Source organism: Gastrolobium bilobum, unplaced genomic scaffold (genome assembly GCF_033153095.1).
Source record: "Gastrolobium bilobum isolate Gb01-03AN ecotype WA unplaced genomic scaffold, APGP_CSIRO_Gbil_v1 utg21994, whole genome shotgun sequence".
Taxonomy (NCBI): domain Eukaryota; kingdom Viridiplantae; phylum Streptophyta; class Magnoliopsida; order Fabales; family Fabaceae; genus Gastrolobium; species Gastrolobium bilobum.
The window spans coordinates 63,867-79,456 of NW_026896998.1; the positions used below are offsets into that span (position 1 = coordinate 63,867).

General features: G+C 34.5%; 2 protein-coding genes across 2 annotated transcripts; both read left to right on the plus strand.

The window, feature by feature from the left end:
• The first annotated feature begins 779 nt into the window (after positions 1-779).
• LOC133303264 (homeobox-leucine zipper protein ATHB-15) lies at positions 780-9,190 on the plus strand. Its single transcript, XM_061503143.1, has 19 exons — positions 780-1,285; positions 1,416-1,964; positions 2,179-2,338; positions 2,552-2,652; positions 2,755-2,845; positions 3,093-3,188; positions 3,271-3,384; positions 3,478-3,561; positions 4,555-4,710; positions 4,788-4,862; positions 5,019-5,125; positions 5,207-5,396; positions 5,916-6,101; positions 6,185-6,265; positions 6,798-6,932; positions 7,031-7,356; positions 7,991-8,096; positions 8,458-8,607; positions 8,903-9,190. Exons 2-19 carry the CDS (start codon positions 1,759-1,761, stop codon positions 9,047-9,049), a joined length of 2,511 nt encoding a protein of 836 aa, XP_061359127.1. The 5' UTR covers positions 780-1,285; positions 1,416-1,758; the 3' UTR covers positions 9,050-9,190.
• A 3,625-nt stretch (positions 9,191-12,815) lies between these two features.
• LOC133303280 (uncharacterized) lies at positions 12,816-13,758 on the plus strand. The gene has a single exon (XM_061503167.1). It carries the CDS (start codon positions 12,880-12,882, stop codon positions 13,441-13,443), a length of 564 nt encoding a protein of 187 aa, XP_061359151.1. The 5' UTR covers positions 12,816-12,879; the 3' UTR covers positions 13,444-13,758.
• The last annotated feature ends 1,832 nt before the right edge of the window (positions 13,759-15,590 follow it).

The following is a 15,590-nucleotide window of genomic DNA, read 5'->3' on the forward strand; positions in this document are numbered from 1 at the left end:
AAAGGTATGATTTTTTTTATTTGTTAAATAATTTATCTGTGTAATTATTGAAAATTACAATTAGAATCGTCACAACAAAACCAAAAACACAAAACAAGTTATTATAATCTAGCACCAATAAAATCTCTGAAAAAATTGACAAGCTGTTAAACAAAAGTTTTAATTGAAAATAGTACGGATGATACTGCAACCTGGAATACACATAACACCATTATCTTTTTATTAATAAACAGATCTGAGAAGAACTGGCACGAAGTAATATTTTTTTTAAAATCCCTTAATTAAAGAAGCAAGCAAGTAATTGAAGGAGAGGGGGCAAGGGTAATTATGACATTACGCAGATAATGATATGGGGAGCGGCGGGACCATGGGCTTTGGGGGCTTTCAAAAGCTGAAGTGTGAGAAGAGCAGCCGAACAAGAAAATATGATAGTAATTTAGTTCACACATAAAAATTGAATAAATAAGAGTAAAAATATATGTTTGATACATTTTAGTATTATTTTTATGAGAAATTTAAAATCTTAATTTTGAAGTATTATGAACTCTGGATTAATACACAGGGAACTTGTAGAATTACCGAGGGAATAATTTTCAAAAAAGAAAAAAAGAAAAAGAAAAGAAGAGCAGCCACACCGCGGGAAAAGGGGTAGTTTGGTCCATACAATGTGTAGTTCAGTGCAATTTGAAAAATTAATATAATATATAAATAAGAAAAAGAGGGTGCTCCATTTTGAACCGAAAGTGAAAGAACCAATGAAAACACTCACAACAGAGCAAATATGAGAAGACGACACATAGAAATTGAGAAATTGAGGAACCAACCAACCAACAAGGCAACAACACCTCCAAAAAGCAAAAGCCTGAACATGATGCTCCACTGCCCTCTCTTTCTCTTCCAGCTGTGTTAGGGTTTCCTCTCTTTTCTTTCCCCCTTTATTTTTTTTGTTTGATTCCCAAAGCAAAAGATTAAAAAAAAAAAGAAAAAAGAGAGAGAGAGAAGTATTCACCATCACAGTTCTCAGAGCAATTTCACAGTGCCAGAGATTCCCCTATCAGCTGCAAAAAAACAAAAATAAGTAAAAATGCTTCTTTGATCTTTGCCCTGCCTATTTTTGTTCTGTTTTGCTCTCTCAATGGCGTTTGTTTGATAGCTTGAAAAGTATGGTCCAAAGATCAGCAACAATTCAAATAGATTAGCACAAGTGGTACCTTCCAGTGGATGAAGATCGTTAAAGCGGTGTCGTTTTGGCTCGCTCTGAGTCCCTGAGGGACAACTCTGCAAGGTTCGGGTTATGCTATTTCTGATAATAGAATCGATTCGGGTGTACAACTTTTCCGGGTGGTTATAGTTTTTTTTTTTTGTTTTTTGACCCTTTTTTTAGGAAATTGTTTTTTTTTTTCCCCATGTTGTAGGTGAGGTGTTGTTTGTTTGTGGGAGTCAGATCGTTGCTGTTGTTAGCATGAGGTTGCTTCAAAGGCTCTGATCTCGAAAGATTTTTATCGTATTCTCGTGTTAGTGGCTGTCTCTTGCTGAGGAAACAAAGATAAACTGCGTGCCACTTCAGCTCTCTCATTTGCCTCACAGTTTTCGCTGCAAACTCTTCCTGACTCACTAGGCAGAGGAATCTGCTAATGGTTGCTTGCTGTTAAAGAGCAATTGAAGTTGTGGTAGAAGTCACTTGTTGTTGTTGTTGTTCAAACGTTTGGTTGGTTGGTTGGTTGGTGGGGTGTTTGAATTTTGAGGTAGTTGTTAGATATGGCAATGTCCTGCAAGGATGGTAAAGCAGGATTGGATAATGGCAAGTATGTCCGTTACACACCTGAGCAGGTTGAAGCCCTTGAGAGGCTTTATCATGACTGCCCCAAACCCAGTTCCATTCGCCGCCAGCAGCTTATTCGCGAGTGCCCAATACTCTCAAACATTGAGCCAAAGCAAATCAAAGTTTGGTTCCAGAACAGAAGGTACAATTGGCTGCACAACCAAATTGCTATACTTTTATGATTTAATTATCTGCATTCTTGTTTACCCTATACTGATTGTTTGTTGCTCATGGTCATGGACGAGTACTTGATGGGGGAACTGCTAGATTAATACAACAGAAAGTGTTCATTCTAGTTTTTGGTGTTATGCTTTTTTAATGATGATGCCCGTGGATTGTGTTTGTTGCTAATTCAGATGTAGAGAGAAGCAGAGAAAAGAGGCTTCGCGGTTGCAAGCTGTAAATAGGAAGCTGACAGCCATGAACAAGTTGCTGATGGAGGAGAATGATAGGTTGCAGAAGCAGGTGTCTCAATTGGTGTACGAAAATGGCTACTTTCGTCAACATACCCAAAATGTATGAATTTTGCTCATGTGTTTCTACTCTTTCAACTTGGTTAATTTGGGAATTTTGTATTCAACTGTGTCCTTTTCTAAAAGTTTCCTGATTTACAATCTTAAAAGTTTTCTTTTTTTAATGCTTTTTTAGTAATTTAGGGGTGCAATTGTTCTTCCCTTTGTTCATTACTGAACGCGTTAGAATTGAGTTAGAATGGTGAATTCTCTGCAGAATACGCTTGCAACCAAAGACACAAGCTGTGAGTCAGCCGTGACTAGTGGTCAGCGCAGTTTGACAACCCAGCATCCTCCAAGGGATGCAAGTCCTGCAGGGTTAGTGGGGATGTGATTGTTGGGTCCCTTTCTGTCATTGTTGTCTGTGAAAACTTGGCTGTGCATGTTTGGCCTTATGGAATCTTGTGTCATTTTTCCCAGGCTTTTGTCCATTGCAGAAGAGACTTTAGCAGAGTTTCTTTCAAAGGCTACTGGGACTGCTGTTGAGTGGGTCCAAATGCCTGGAATGAAGGTAACCCAATAACTCTTAATATTGGTTGATCAATTGGTTGTTTTATTCTTCAATACTTTCATTGGAACGTACTATGAACATAATGATTAAATACCGGGAAAATCTTCATCTTTGAATAACTTTACACCTCAACTTGTGATGGCTAATGGCTTTCTTTGTTAATAAGGGTTTGTCTTCTATTTACAGGGTGCTTGCTAAACATTTTTTTAAATTATTATTTTTCATTAATTCTTGCTGATTTGCGCAGCCTGGTCCGGATTCCATTGGAATCGTTGCTATTTCTCATGGTTGCACTGGTGTGGCCGCAAGAGCCTGTGGCCTAGTGGGTCTAGAACCTACAAGGGTTAGTGCTCTTAATTTATTGTATTTACACTAATTGTCTTGCTTGTGTTTATAGATGGGATAATCAACTGTACCCTTTCCAGGTTGCAGAAATCCTCAAAGATCGGCCTTCGTGGTTCCGAGATTGCCGAGCTGTTGATGTTCTGAATGTGCTGCCCACTGCAAATGGTGGAACTATAGAGCTGCTTTATATGCAGGTAAAGCAACTTAATTAATTGGTATGAATGATGACTCTCTGTAACTTAACAGACTATGTTTCTTATTTGTGTACTTTACTCTTTGGTGATAAGCTATATGCACCAACCACGTTGGCACCTGCTCGGGACTTCTGGTTGTTGCGCTACACATCTGTCCTAGAAGATGGAAGCCTAGTGGTAAATGACTATCTAGAACTCTTTTCTTAAGATTTTATTTGACTAGGCATTGTAGTTAACAACATACCTCTCTTTATGTGCAATGCCTAGCCCTACTTTTATATTACATAGTTCCCATTTTTATTCCTATGTTGTAGACGGACTCTTTTTTGTCCTTTTCATCTTTTTTTTTTTCCTTCTTTTCTTTTATTCCATTTTTCCTTTCAATCTTTTTTCTCTTACCTATTTATTTATTTATGTGTTTTTCTTTTTCTTTTTTCCCTATATTCCTTTTTATGTTGTTTTATTTTATTTTTATTTCATTTATCTATTTATTTATTTTTTATTTCTTACCTTCTTATTCTTTTCTGTCCCCCCATATCTCCTTATTTGTATTTTATTTTAATTTATTTTTCCTTATAATTGTGTACTACTTTTGTATGGATAATATTTATATATATATATATATATATACATGGAAAGATCCGTTTACAAACTTTTTTTACAAATTTTTGCAAAGTAAATAGTGTAACCTAGTGTACTTCCGGAAGTACAGTGTAGTTTGTAAACAAAAAGTTTGTAAATATAACCCTCCCTATATATATATGAGTTTAGTGTTTGTCATTTTAAATGACATAAGTTATGTCATTTGTCATTAAATGACATAAGTTATGTCATTTTAGGAGAGAGATTGACACAAAAAATGGAAATCATGAGAGAGAGAAAGTGGGTGGTTTTTTTTAATTTAAATTTTAAATAAAAAAATTATTTTGTGTCTATCTCTCTCTTAAAATGACAAACACTTTTTCATATATATATATATATGTATATATATATATATGTATATACACTTACAGTTTATTTTTATCATTTTTTTCTCAATATTTCCATACCTTTTTTTCTGGTTCATCTACCACCGATCCCATCTAATATGGGATAAAGGTGTTGTTGATGTGGAGTTCTCCTACTCTGCAAGTACATCTACATCATTCTTATAATGCTTCCCTGCTTCAGATCTGTGAGCGGTCTCTTAAAAATACACAAAATGGTCCAAGCATGCCTCCTGTGCAGCACTTTGTTAGAGCAGAGACGCTGCCTAGCGGGTACTTGATAAGACCTTGTGAAGGAGGTGGTTCCATCATCCACATTGTTGATCATATGGATTTGGAGGTATATGAATTTAACTTTGTTGCATTAATATTTTTATTTAACAAAAATAACTTCAGCACTCTTTGTATTATTGTTAGCCATGGAGTGTTCCTGAAGTATTGCGTCCACTGTATGAATCATCAACAGTGCTGGCTCAGAAGACAACAATGGTGGTATGATTTTTGTAATTATTACTGATGATTTTTTGTATTATAGTATTTGAGTTTATACAATTGGAAGATATTTTTCATCTTGAGAGTAGCACAAATATAGACTGTGGGTTTTACCAAGGGTTGTGGCTTCTTTACATCTTTCTCCTTTTCATGCAGGCCCTACGTCAGCTAAGGCAGATATCGCATGAAGTTTCTCAGTCTAATGTCACTGGGTGGGGTAGACGACCGGCAGCTCTTCGGGCACTTGGCCAGAGACTGAGCCGGTTAATATATTAAACTGGAGCATGATTTTTGTTGAATTTCATTGCATCTAAATCTGGAATCTCACATCTATTTCCTGGCAGGGGTTTCAATGAGGCAGTCAATGGGTTTACTGATGAGGGATGGTCAATGATTGGCAATGGTGCTGATGATGTTACAGTTCTAGTGAATTCATCACCTGACAAGTTAATGGGTCTTAATCTTTCCTTTGCCAATGGATTTCCATCTGTCAGCAATGCAGTCTTATGTGCCAAAGCTTCCATGCTATTACAGGTAAGGATACTTTCAAGTTTTTCCGAATTTCCTTAAAATTATAAAGTAAAATACTTAATAACGAAATATGTCTATTTATTGCTATAAATGATTTTTTAGACAAAGATAAAGGTCAAGCTCCTATTATATTGTAAACATGTAGTTCGTAGTGTTCGTATAATATTCTTGTTTTTGTATGAGCAGTTGAGGTCATGTTTAATTGAAAAAGAATCATGTAATTCAAATATCATCATTCATAATATATTGACTATCAATTGCCTAGTTAACAAAGAGTTGCTCCTATCCAATGGGTTTAGGGGACATATGAGGACTTGTTTGATCAGTCATCGATCTTTCTAATCTGCAATTGCTGAACCTGCCTTATTTGTTTAATAATTAATTTAATTGTTATGATTATTTCTATCTTATTCCAGTGCTGCTGTTCTCCTTAACAAAAGCATGGCCTGGAGACATTTTTAATTTGATGTTTTAACATTGGCGTTATATTTTTCTATGGCCATGTGTCATTTCTTTGTACAGAATGTGCCTCCAGCCATTCTATTAAGGTTCCTACGGGAGCATCGATCAGAATGGGCGGACAACAACATGGATGCTTACTCAGCTGCTGCCATTAAAGTTGGTCCTTGTAGCTTTTCAGGATCTCGGGTTGGAAATTATGGGGGTCAAGTTATTCTTCCTCTAGCCCACACTATCGAGCATGAGGAGGTAATAAATTGGTGCTAAATATTCAATTCTAGTATTACAAATTTTATAATTGTGCTGGTTCTAACTCTGCTTATACATGCTAGTTTCTGGAAGTCATTAAATTGGAAGGAATTGCTCATTCTCCTGAAGACACAATAATGCCCAGAGAAGTTTTTCTCTTGCAAGTAAGTTTTTTCCCTTATGTTGCTGGCTCTATGCTTCTCCCCTTCAGAGATGGTACTTGATATGCTTGTTTTGCTCATGTGGTACATGGAAACAAAACCTTTAAGCTGTTTGTTGTACTACTCCTTTCACTTTTCGTATCTCTCTAGGCTTGAAATGTTTCGAAGTTGATGTTGACTTGTGTTAGTATTGACACCGCTGATTTACGCGCTACTTAAACTTAATCCTGTTGATGTGATGTTATCAACATTTCCTATATTGGAAAGCAAATGAAATTGTGAATGGTGATCTGTGCTCACTTTCTTCTTTCTATGATCTATGGTGAGGAGGAAAACGTATTTTATCCCCAACTCTCTTGAAATTTTTAATAGAACAAATAACTTGCTAGTTTAGCTTAGTATTAAGAAAGTTTAGCTCAGTATTTTACCAGAATGAGGCAGCTTTTTGTTCTTGCCAATCGCAACCATTTTGGTTTCTATCATATCCTTGCTTGTAGTTTACTTTCTTAACAGTTCATTCGATTTGTTTTGATAGCTCTGCAGTGGAATGGATGAGAATGCTGTCGGCACCTGTGCTGAACTTATATTTGCTCCAATTGATGCATCCTTTGCTGATGACGCCCCCCTTCTGCCTTCTGGATTTCGCATCATTCCTCTTGATTCTGGAAAGGTTAGCTGTAGTCATTGCTGAAGCAGTATATTTTGTTTGAATTTAGGATTTACCTTTCAACAAGGTTCTTGTAATTATTGCAATGAAATTTTTTGCAGGAAGCGTCCAACCCAAATCGCACCCTTGACCTTGCATCTGCCCTTGACATTGGCCCCACTGGAAACAGAGCATCGAATGATTATTCTGGAAATTCTGGCTGTATGAGATCGGTGATGACAATTGCATTCGAATTTGCATTTGAAAGTCATATGCAAGAGCATGTAGCATCCATGGCACGACAATACGTTCGTAGCATTATATCATCTGTCCAAAGGGTGGCATTAGCGCTTTCACCTTCTCATTTGAATTCACAAGCTGGGCTTAGGACACCACTAGGTACTCCTGAAGCGCAAACACTTGCTCGTTGGATCTGCAACAGTTATAGGTGTGTAAGCTCTTTGTTTTGCCTTGCCATTTGCTTTCATATTTCTGAGCCTGAGGCTGGTCTAATGTATTTAGCCACGAACCCCATTGTATCAAGTTGACATATTTTGTGTGACGTCCTTTTGGCATGGGAAGCCATTGTTCTTCAAGATTGTCTTAAGGATGAGAAATTTATCTCATTCGATAAATAAATAGCAGCTCTTAAAAGTTAATGAATGGTTAGATAAGTGGCATACCTGTTTTTAGCGACTTTTCCTTTTTTTCTTTTCTTTGATAGCCACCTCTAGTCGTCCAACAGTCCTGCCTTCTACATATCTGCTTACCAGGAAAAGGAATCTTGTATCGAACTAGCAGATGTGCCGAGTTCTGTAAATGGACTCACGGCATCAAATCTTGATATTGTGTTGTTGTTCTACCTGTTGACAGCTATTCCACAACTCATTAACTCTTGTATCATTATTTCTAATCTGTTATCTGATTATTCAGTAAAGTTTAATTGAGATACTTCCACGGAAGTTAGTGATAGGTTAGATAAGTTGCATGCACATGTTACGAAATTTTTGGCTTTTATTGATTTTTCAGGGAGAGGCTGGTATTTCTAACATAGCTGTTGTTTGATTGTCTAAATTTTGTAGGTGCTACTTGGGTGTCGAGCTACTTAAATCTAATAGCGAGGGGAACGAAACTTTACTCAAGTCCTTGTGGCATCACTCAGATGCAATATTGTGCTGCACTCTAAAAGTATGCTTGAAATTTATTTCAATTTCACAGAACATGCATCTATTCTCAATGTCATGTACCTTCTCTGTATGTAGTGCAACTCAGCTTCTCTGATGTAATAAAATAATGAAATTTTTTAGTTGCACTATAATTTCCTGGTATATTTTAGGAAAGGGCTCGAAGGATGTTCAGCATTATGAGTTATAGTGAATTACATAGGTTTTATTTTTTTCTTTTGCCGAGTATAGACCCATCTTCTACTTGGCACCTTAAAAAAAGCAGTTATACCTGTCAGAATTGCAAGTCAACTATCGATTCTTCTGATTATTATACTCTTGTACTACTTGTGTGAAAGTACCTTCATTGAACTCGGTTATTGCAGGCATTGCCCGTGTTCACTTTCGCAAACCAGGCAGGGCTTGACATGCTGGAGACTACCTTAGTTGCTTTGCAAGACATAGCTTTAGAGAAAATATTTGACGATCATGGTCGAAAGATTCTCTGCTCAGAGTTTCCCCAAATTATTCAACAGGTCTAACAATTTTTATTATAGTAAACAAGCAATGATTCCACTTTCACCAGGCTTGTTATTGAATGGCATTTTGTCTTTAGACGTGTCGCATATGCATTTCTTCTTTCTTGTATAATTATGTTGCAGTCTAGGGTTTTGCCCCACCAAATAGTCTTTGCATACTTGGTGGAATTGTTCCTTTCTCTTATCTCACTTCTTTTTCCCTGAATTCAGGGTATGCTAAAAAATAAAAATAGAACTTGCAGCATCTTGAAGCTATATTTTGCTTTGTATTGATTTCTGTTCATTTTTATAGGGTTTTGCCTGCCTTCAAGGTGGTATGTGTCTCTCAAGCATGGGGCGACCGATCTCATATGAAAGAGTAGTGGCTTGGAAGGTGCTGAACGAAGAAGAGAATGCTCATTGTATTTGCTTTACGTTTATGAACTGGTCTTTTGTTTGACATATGATATGATTAGAGAACAGGAATCGATGTGTTAAAAAAGACTATGCACTCTTTTTTAAGACATGTTTTGCTGCTTGGTGTTTTGCTGTATTTTGCTGTGAAGACTTGGATTTGCATGTAAAGACTACTTATGTGTTAGCCTATGTTGCTTATTTCCTTATTCAAGCTCCCTGTCTATGTTTGGCAATTCCTACTAAGTTTTGCACCTTGTGATGTGGGAAGAATTCTTGATGTCCTGTCACAAATCTATCTTCGTTTTGGGCTATACACAATTGACAATTATGAAAGAACTTCTTTCTCACAAACTGACAATTATTTCTTGTGTAAGTTTTAAGTATTTTGCAAGGAGAAAGATTGTTTTGATCAGTATGAACAAGATTTCCCCCTCATTTGGTAGTTACGTGTGGGGGATCTTTGCTACTTCTATCACTGTTGATACAGCTCAGTGGAGAAATTGGTTAAAGAGGTGGAATATGCAGCCGATTCACTAACAAATGAATTTAATACTTATCTTTAAAGGCAAGAAAAAAGTATGCATATTGATCGTTTTCTAATATTATAATTTTTTTTTTTTTAAAATAAGTTTGATATACCGAAATATGATTTAAGTAATCTTATTTTATTATATTGATGATTGTTTGATAAGGTGATATTACTTATTAAATAATAATTGTCATAGTTACTTGATTTTTAAAAGATTTAATAAAGATCCACTAGGATTAGCCTAATGGTGTGGGGTGTGTGTGTTAGGTGTATGTAATGTAGTGGTGTGTGTTCAATTTCCATGTAATGCAAAAAAAAAAAAAAAAGATTTATTAAAGATATCATTAAGAGACATTTAGGAACATTTAAAGGGTAAAGGAGATTTACCTTTTATTCTTTAAGGATTACTCATTAAAAGAAATTCACTTTCCTCATTCTTAAAGAATTATATATTAGGAAACTTTTTTGTTAATTTTTTTTTTGTTATTGTCCTATTATTTTTTTTTTTTTTGTGTAATAAAATTAGCATAAATAGAAAGGAAGCCTCAAGAACAGAGACAGAAAATTCCTATATACCAGGAGTACCAATACTAGAAATTTTTTATGACTTAGTTGGGCAAGGATTAAGGAGGTTATTTAAAAAATTGAACTTTTTCTTTTCTAATTAATTACTGATTTTCTTTTCAATCTTTTTGTTGATTCTCTCTTTGACATGACTAGCTAAATACTTTTGTGTTAGGGGTAGATAGTCTTCAATTGAATTTTGATATGATTAGACTTATTTTCAAATCAATACCTTTTTGTCTTCTATTTAGAAATTGTTCATGTGCTTAATGCTTCCATGACTTGATTATTCTTGCATTGATTTTGAATTTGTATATTTAATTGAGAATTTTGTATATGAATTTAACTTGTGACAACTATCATATTGATTAATGATCAAGATATAGACATAATGGTATGCAATTTTTTGAAATTCATATATCTAATTACTTAATCCAATTGAGGGGAAGATATTAATTAAGTTTCTTCTTCTCGGATAAAGGGTTAGGATAGTAAGAGATTGAATCTTAATTTATAAATTTGATAGTGAATATAGTTGATAGAGAATTAAAGTAAGATAATTTTAATTTGTATTGAGTGATAATTAGGAAATAATAAACCCAATTTCCCTGTAAATTAGGAATCTCATACTTTATTGACTGCTTTACTTGATTTCCTGCCTTTATTCATTATTTTTATAATTGAATAGTTATCTTTTATTCACCATTTTTCGTACTTAATTTAGATCCATCCAAATAAAATTGAAATAGTAAATTGGTGTTTAGAATAACCAATCTTCTTTAATTATTCATTACGTGTACACTAAGTGCCCTTGCCAAAGTCACAAGATATATGTCCCTTTAAAATTAAACACCAAGTATGGGTATCAAAATTTTAAAATTAAGAAATTGATCAACTAGAAAAGCTCTACACCTGCATGTAGTTTCCCACATTTGAAAATTAGAAAGTAATTCAGCCCAAGTTTCCAACACTATATTGGCAATTGCTAGTGCTCTTTCTAGCAGCAACTTTTGCAAAAGGAACTTCAGAATTACAAGTTAACAAGGAAGCTATCGATGGATCGTATTATGTACCTGATCATTATATTTTCCGAAATGAGTCAAATAGAAAAATACCGACGATTAGGCTACAAACTACAAAGCGTACGTCCTTTCCCCAGAACTCGTGACAAAATTTGTGGAAGTAATAATATGTTCATTTAAATTAAAAAAAAAATAAGAAAAAGAAATAATACTAGTGGAAAAGTGATTTTCTATCTCGATCACATGCATTAATTATACTTAACTATTGTTCACATATTTATTGCTTTATCAAATTTTTTTATAACCACTAGAGTTTTATATATAACTAGACCCTAGCTATCAGATAGAGACTGCAACTTTATTGATATATATATCTTTCTTGAAACCAAGTTCAATGGCTTTCCTTTCTCTTTTTTAAGTTCCCCGTGAAATGAAATTAAAGTTCATGTTTGTGGAGGAAGGCTCGTGCGATATAACTGTAATTAAGTTTACCACGAAAGCAGAAAGTCGAAGCAAATATATATGGTTTTACTATGCCAGCATGTGAATACCCCACAAACTGTATTGGTGCTCAGCTCAGCTTGTACTGGACGACAACTAATGATCAATTTGCTAAAAGGAAGAACTTTTTATTAATGCCAACCAACTTTTTCTCATTGCATGGACGTAAAATTTGCTTAAACATTATTCTAATAATAAGGGATTTTTTTTATTTTTTTTTCTACTTAAGCGTGTTATATTAGTATGTATGTTGGACCGAACATGGAAAATAGTGGCGGAGCCGAATAAAACTTTTATTAGCCCGTGCCAAATATCAAATCCAGAAAAAATTCAGCCAGTGCCAGTTATGGAAGAAGTTGTTATTTTCATGGTTCTATATTATTTTCATAGTTCTATAAATATAAAATCAATCATTTTTAAAATCCAGCCAGTGCCAAAATACTTGCTGGTTCTAATGAAAATCCAATTATATTACCTGCATTAATACAGTAGGTTAGAATGAGGGACCGTGAAAAAAAGAAAAAAAAATAATTGAACTGTGAAAAAATAAAAACATATATTTTTATATTCAACCATGGCTTCTTAATTTTGTAAATATATCTTCCTCTTTTTTCTTTTTTATTCCACATATACATTATTTTTCAGATTATATTGGAAAAGGGAAAAAAAATAGTAGAGGTCTAGAGGAGGAAAAAGAAAGGCAAGTGGTTTAAAATTTGATAAGGAGAATTTGCCGTGACTTGAATAGTTGAATCAGATTAGTCACGTAATCGATGAACCGATGAATAATATATATATATATAAAAAAAGAAAGGCAGGTCATTTGTGCGTTGCACTATTATCAGCCAAAGGAAGTAATCATGCAGTTGAACCATGCAGAATATATCTTCACCTTTTTCTTGTAGCCACACAACTACCAAGCAGGGAAGTCAACTTGGAAGTGAAATATACAGCACGCATGCATCCCTATCAAATCAGATATACATGCAATTACTTCAAATTTCGAAAAGGCTACACGAGTCATTGCATTGTCATTAAATCTTTCTCGAAAAATCTAGCAAGTTCACGGTCACTGAAACTGACATTTGATCCTCTAAGATCCACACATGTTCACAATGTCACATTGTCAGAAACAATTTGAACTATTATAAATAGGACTGTTCCTAATTCATTGCTTATTCATCAACAATTCAGTCACTGTATCAATCCAATCAATATTCTTCTCAAACCCCATTGAAGTAATTAAGCAAGAGATATATGGCACCCCATGGAGAGTCTTTGCCAAGTTCTTTCAGTAGGAGCAACAACAAGTCCAAGCCACCAAGACTCTCATCTGAACACATTCAAAGAACAATCTCAGACATCTCGTTTGAGATAACCAAGGAAGGGATTGATTTGACACTTGCACCAATAACTGAGGTTCAAGAAGCAAAGTGTGAATGTTGTGGAATGTGTGAGGAGTGCACCCCTGAGTACATAGAACGTGTACGTGACAAGTTCTTGGGGAAGTGGGTGTGTGGATTATGTTCTGAGGCAGTGAAGGAAGAGTTAGAAAAAAATGGAGGGAAAAAAGAGGAGGCTTTAAGTGCACATATGAGTGCATGTGTTAGGTTCAACAAATATGGAAGGGCTTTCCCGGTTCTGTTCCAAGCAGAGGCCATGAAAGAGATGCTGAAAAAGAGCAAAATGGAAGGGAGAAGGGTCAATTCCTTCAGCCCTAGGGAGAAGAAAGGAGGACAAAATAAAGCAGGGATTGCTCGAAGTTCAAGTTGTATTGCAGCAATTACAAGAGATATGAATGATCTCACAATTGCCAATTAATCAATCTCAAGTTCTTATTACCAAAATTAGTTTAAGCTTTTTTTTTTTCTAGAATATTTTCCTGTAACTTTATTTTTTTTTCTACTGACTAGGTCTAAGTCTTCCTTCTTCACATCTAATATTCCTTGTTTCTAAATGCTTCCGAGACCTTCTTTGGGTGTTGAACATGGCCCCATATATGTTTTCATGGGAAGAAGCCCTAAGTTACCTTTTGAGGTTTTTTTCAGGTCTCTCCCCATTATATTCTAGTTTTTTGTAAGTTGGTTCTTATTTGCATTTCTTTCTCTGGAGAGGGTTATTCTTTGTTTTTTGTCAGTGGGTTTTTCTAGTTTTGTTTAATGATTTGTATCCAAGGTGTTGCCAATCTTATAGTTGAATAATATATATTTACTTGGTGCATCGATCTAATGCTTTAACTAGCTAGCTTTTTTCTTCTTATTTTCGGTATCACCCCAAGTACTGGAGATCTGTGGCTTAGAAGGTAGTTGAGACCTTTAAAAATAAATATCAAATGGTTTAAAATTTTGAAGAAACAAATAAAGAGGCAATGGTAAACACTTTATTTTGACCGGGTCTAATTTTAATTTATAAAAAAAAGAACAAAAAAATGGTTAAAAAAAGAAAATAAAAAAAGCTTTGCAAAGTCCCACGTTGGAGAAGAAATGAGTAAGCTTAACACATAGTTCTCGGAGCTTTTTTAAGTCCGATCGAAGAAGTGTTCTTCCTCCCTTTCTCATTTATATGTAAGTCCACTCTGAAATGTTCAATCTACGGAAAAAAAAAAAAAAACAATCGGACTTATTAATTAACAAGTATAAAGCTTGTGCTGTAATAATTTTTTTTTTAAGGAATAACTGTGACGGGCTCTCCCCAACTCAGTTTTTAATTTTTAAGGTTCATTAATAATTTGCACATAAGTTTAGAACTTGGTTTTTGATTTTTAAACTCCATTAATAATTTGCACATTAAGTTAAGGTAATTATTTTTTAAATTGGTGAGGCTCATCATAATTAGACTCACAATGCGAGGTTGATGAAATATGTAATTTTAATTGGTTAATGTATGATTGTATCGTAACTTAATTATATATATGTTGACAAAATTTATTCTTCAAGTAAGGTCAACTTTGTTTGAAATAAAAAAAAAAAACCACTCCTTGTACGCAAAGAGTGTGGGGTGGAGGAAATCCTTGTACGCAGGATTACTCTTGCATAATTGCAAAGAAGCTGTTTCCTGGAAACGAACCCATGACCTTTCAGTCATGAAGGAACAGTTTTACCACTGCTCCAGTTCGCCCCATTTTGTCAACTTTGTTTGAAATCTGAGAAAATAATCCTCGTAAACTTATTAAAGTAAAAAAAAAAAACTTTGCTATGATATATTTACTAGATATAGGAGGACCACTGGCCATGTTTACAATCTAAAAATTCTTGAAAATCCACAATCACACAAATTTAAAAAGAAAAAAAGAAAAGAGAGAGAATAGATACAATGATTTATTTTGGTTTATCTAATTTAGACTACATTCAGTTTGTCTGTACTATATTTACCTCACCGTCACTCGTTACAAGTCACTCGATTTACAAGGAGAATATAAATATGATTAGAAAATCCTAACAATAGCTATTCATAGAACCTCAATTGTCTTTCTGCTGAACTCGACAATAAAAACCCTTATCAATATACGAAATATGAGCCATACCTAACAAAAATACATATCCTGTACCCAAAATCTACTATTTTTTTTGGGTAGCATAAATCAATCGTTATACAACTTTTTTTTTTTTTTGACTGAGTTTGTTTTGAAATTGAATAAATAAGAGTATATTTATCTTTAAATTTTAAAATCATGATTTATGTATTTGAATGAAATAAATATAGATATTCAAGGAAGCTAATGCCTACGCACGCTTCATGGTAAGGACCCAGTACTGAGTAGAATTTTAGTGGTCCTGGATCACCATTTACTTAGTGATCCAGATTAATCAAAATCAATGTTGTTAAACTCGATCCATGCATCAACCCAGTCGGGGTACTGGATCATTGGGTCACTAGTCGGACCGGTGGGTTACTGGTCAGATCGATTGACCCAGATATATATAGATATATAAATATATATATATATAAATATGAACATATAAATTCAA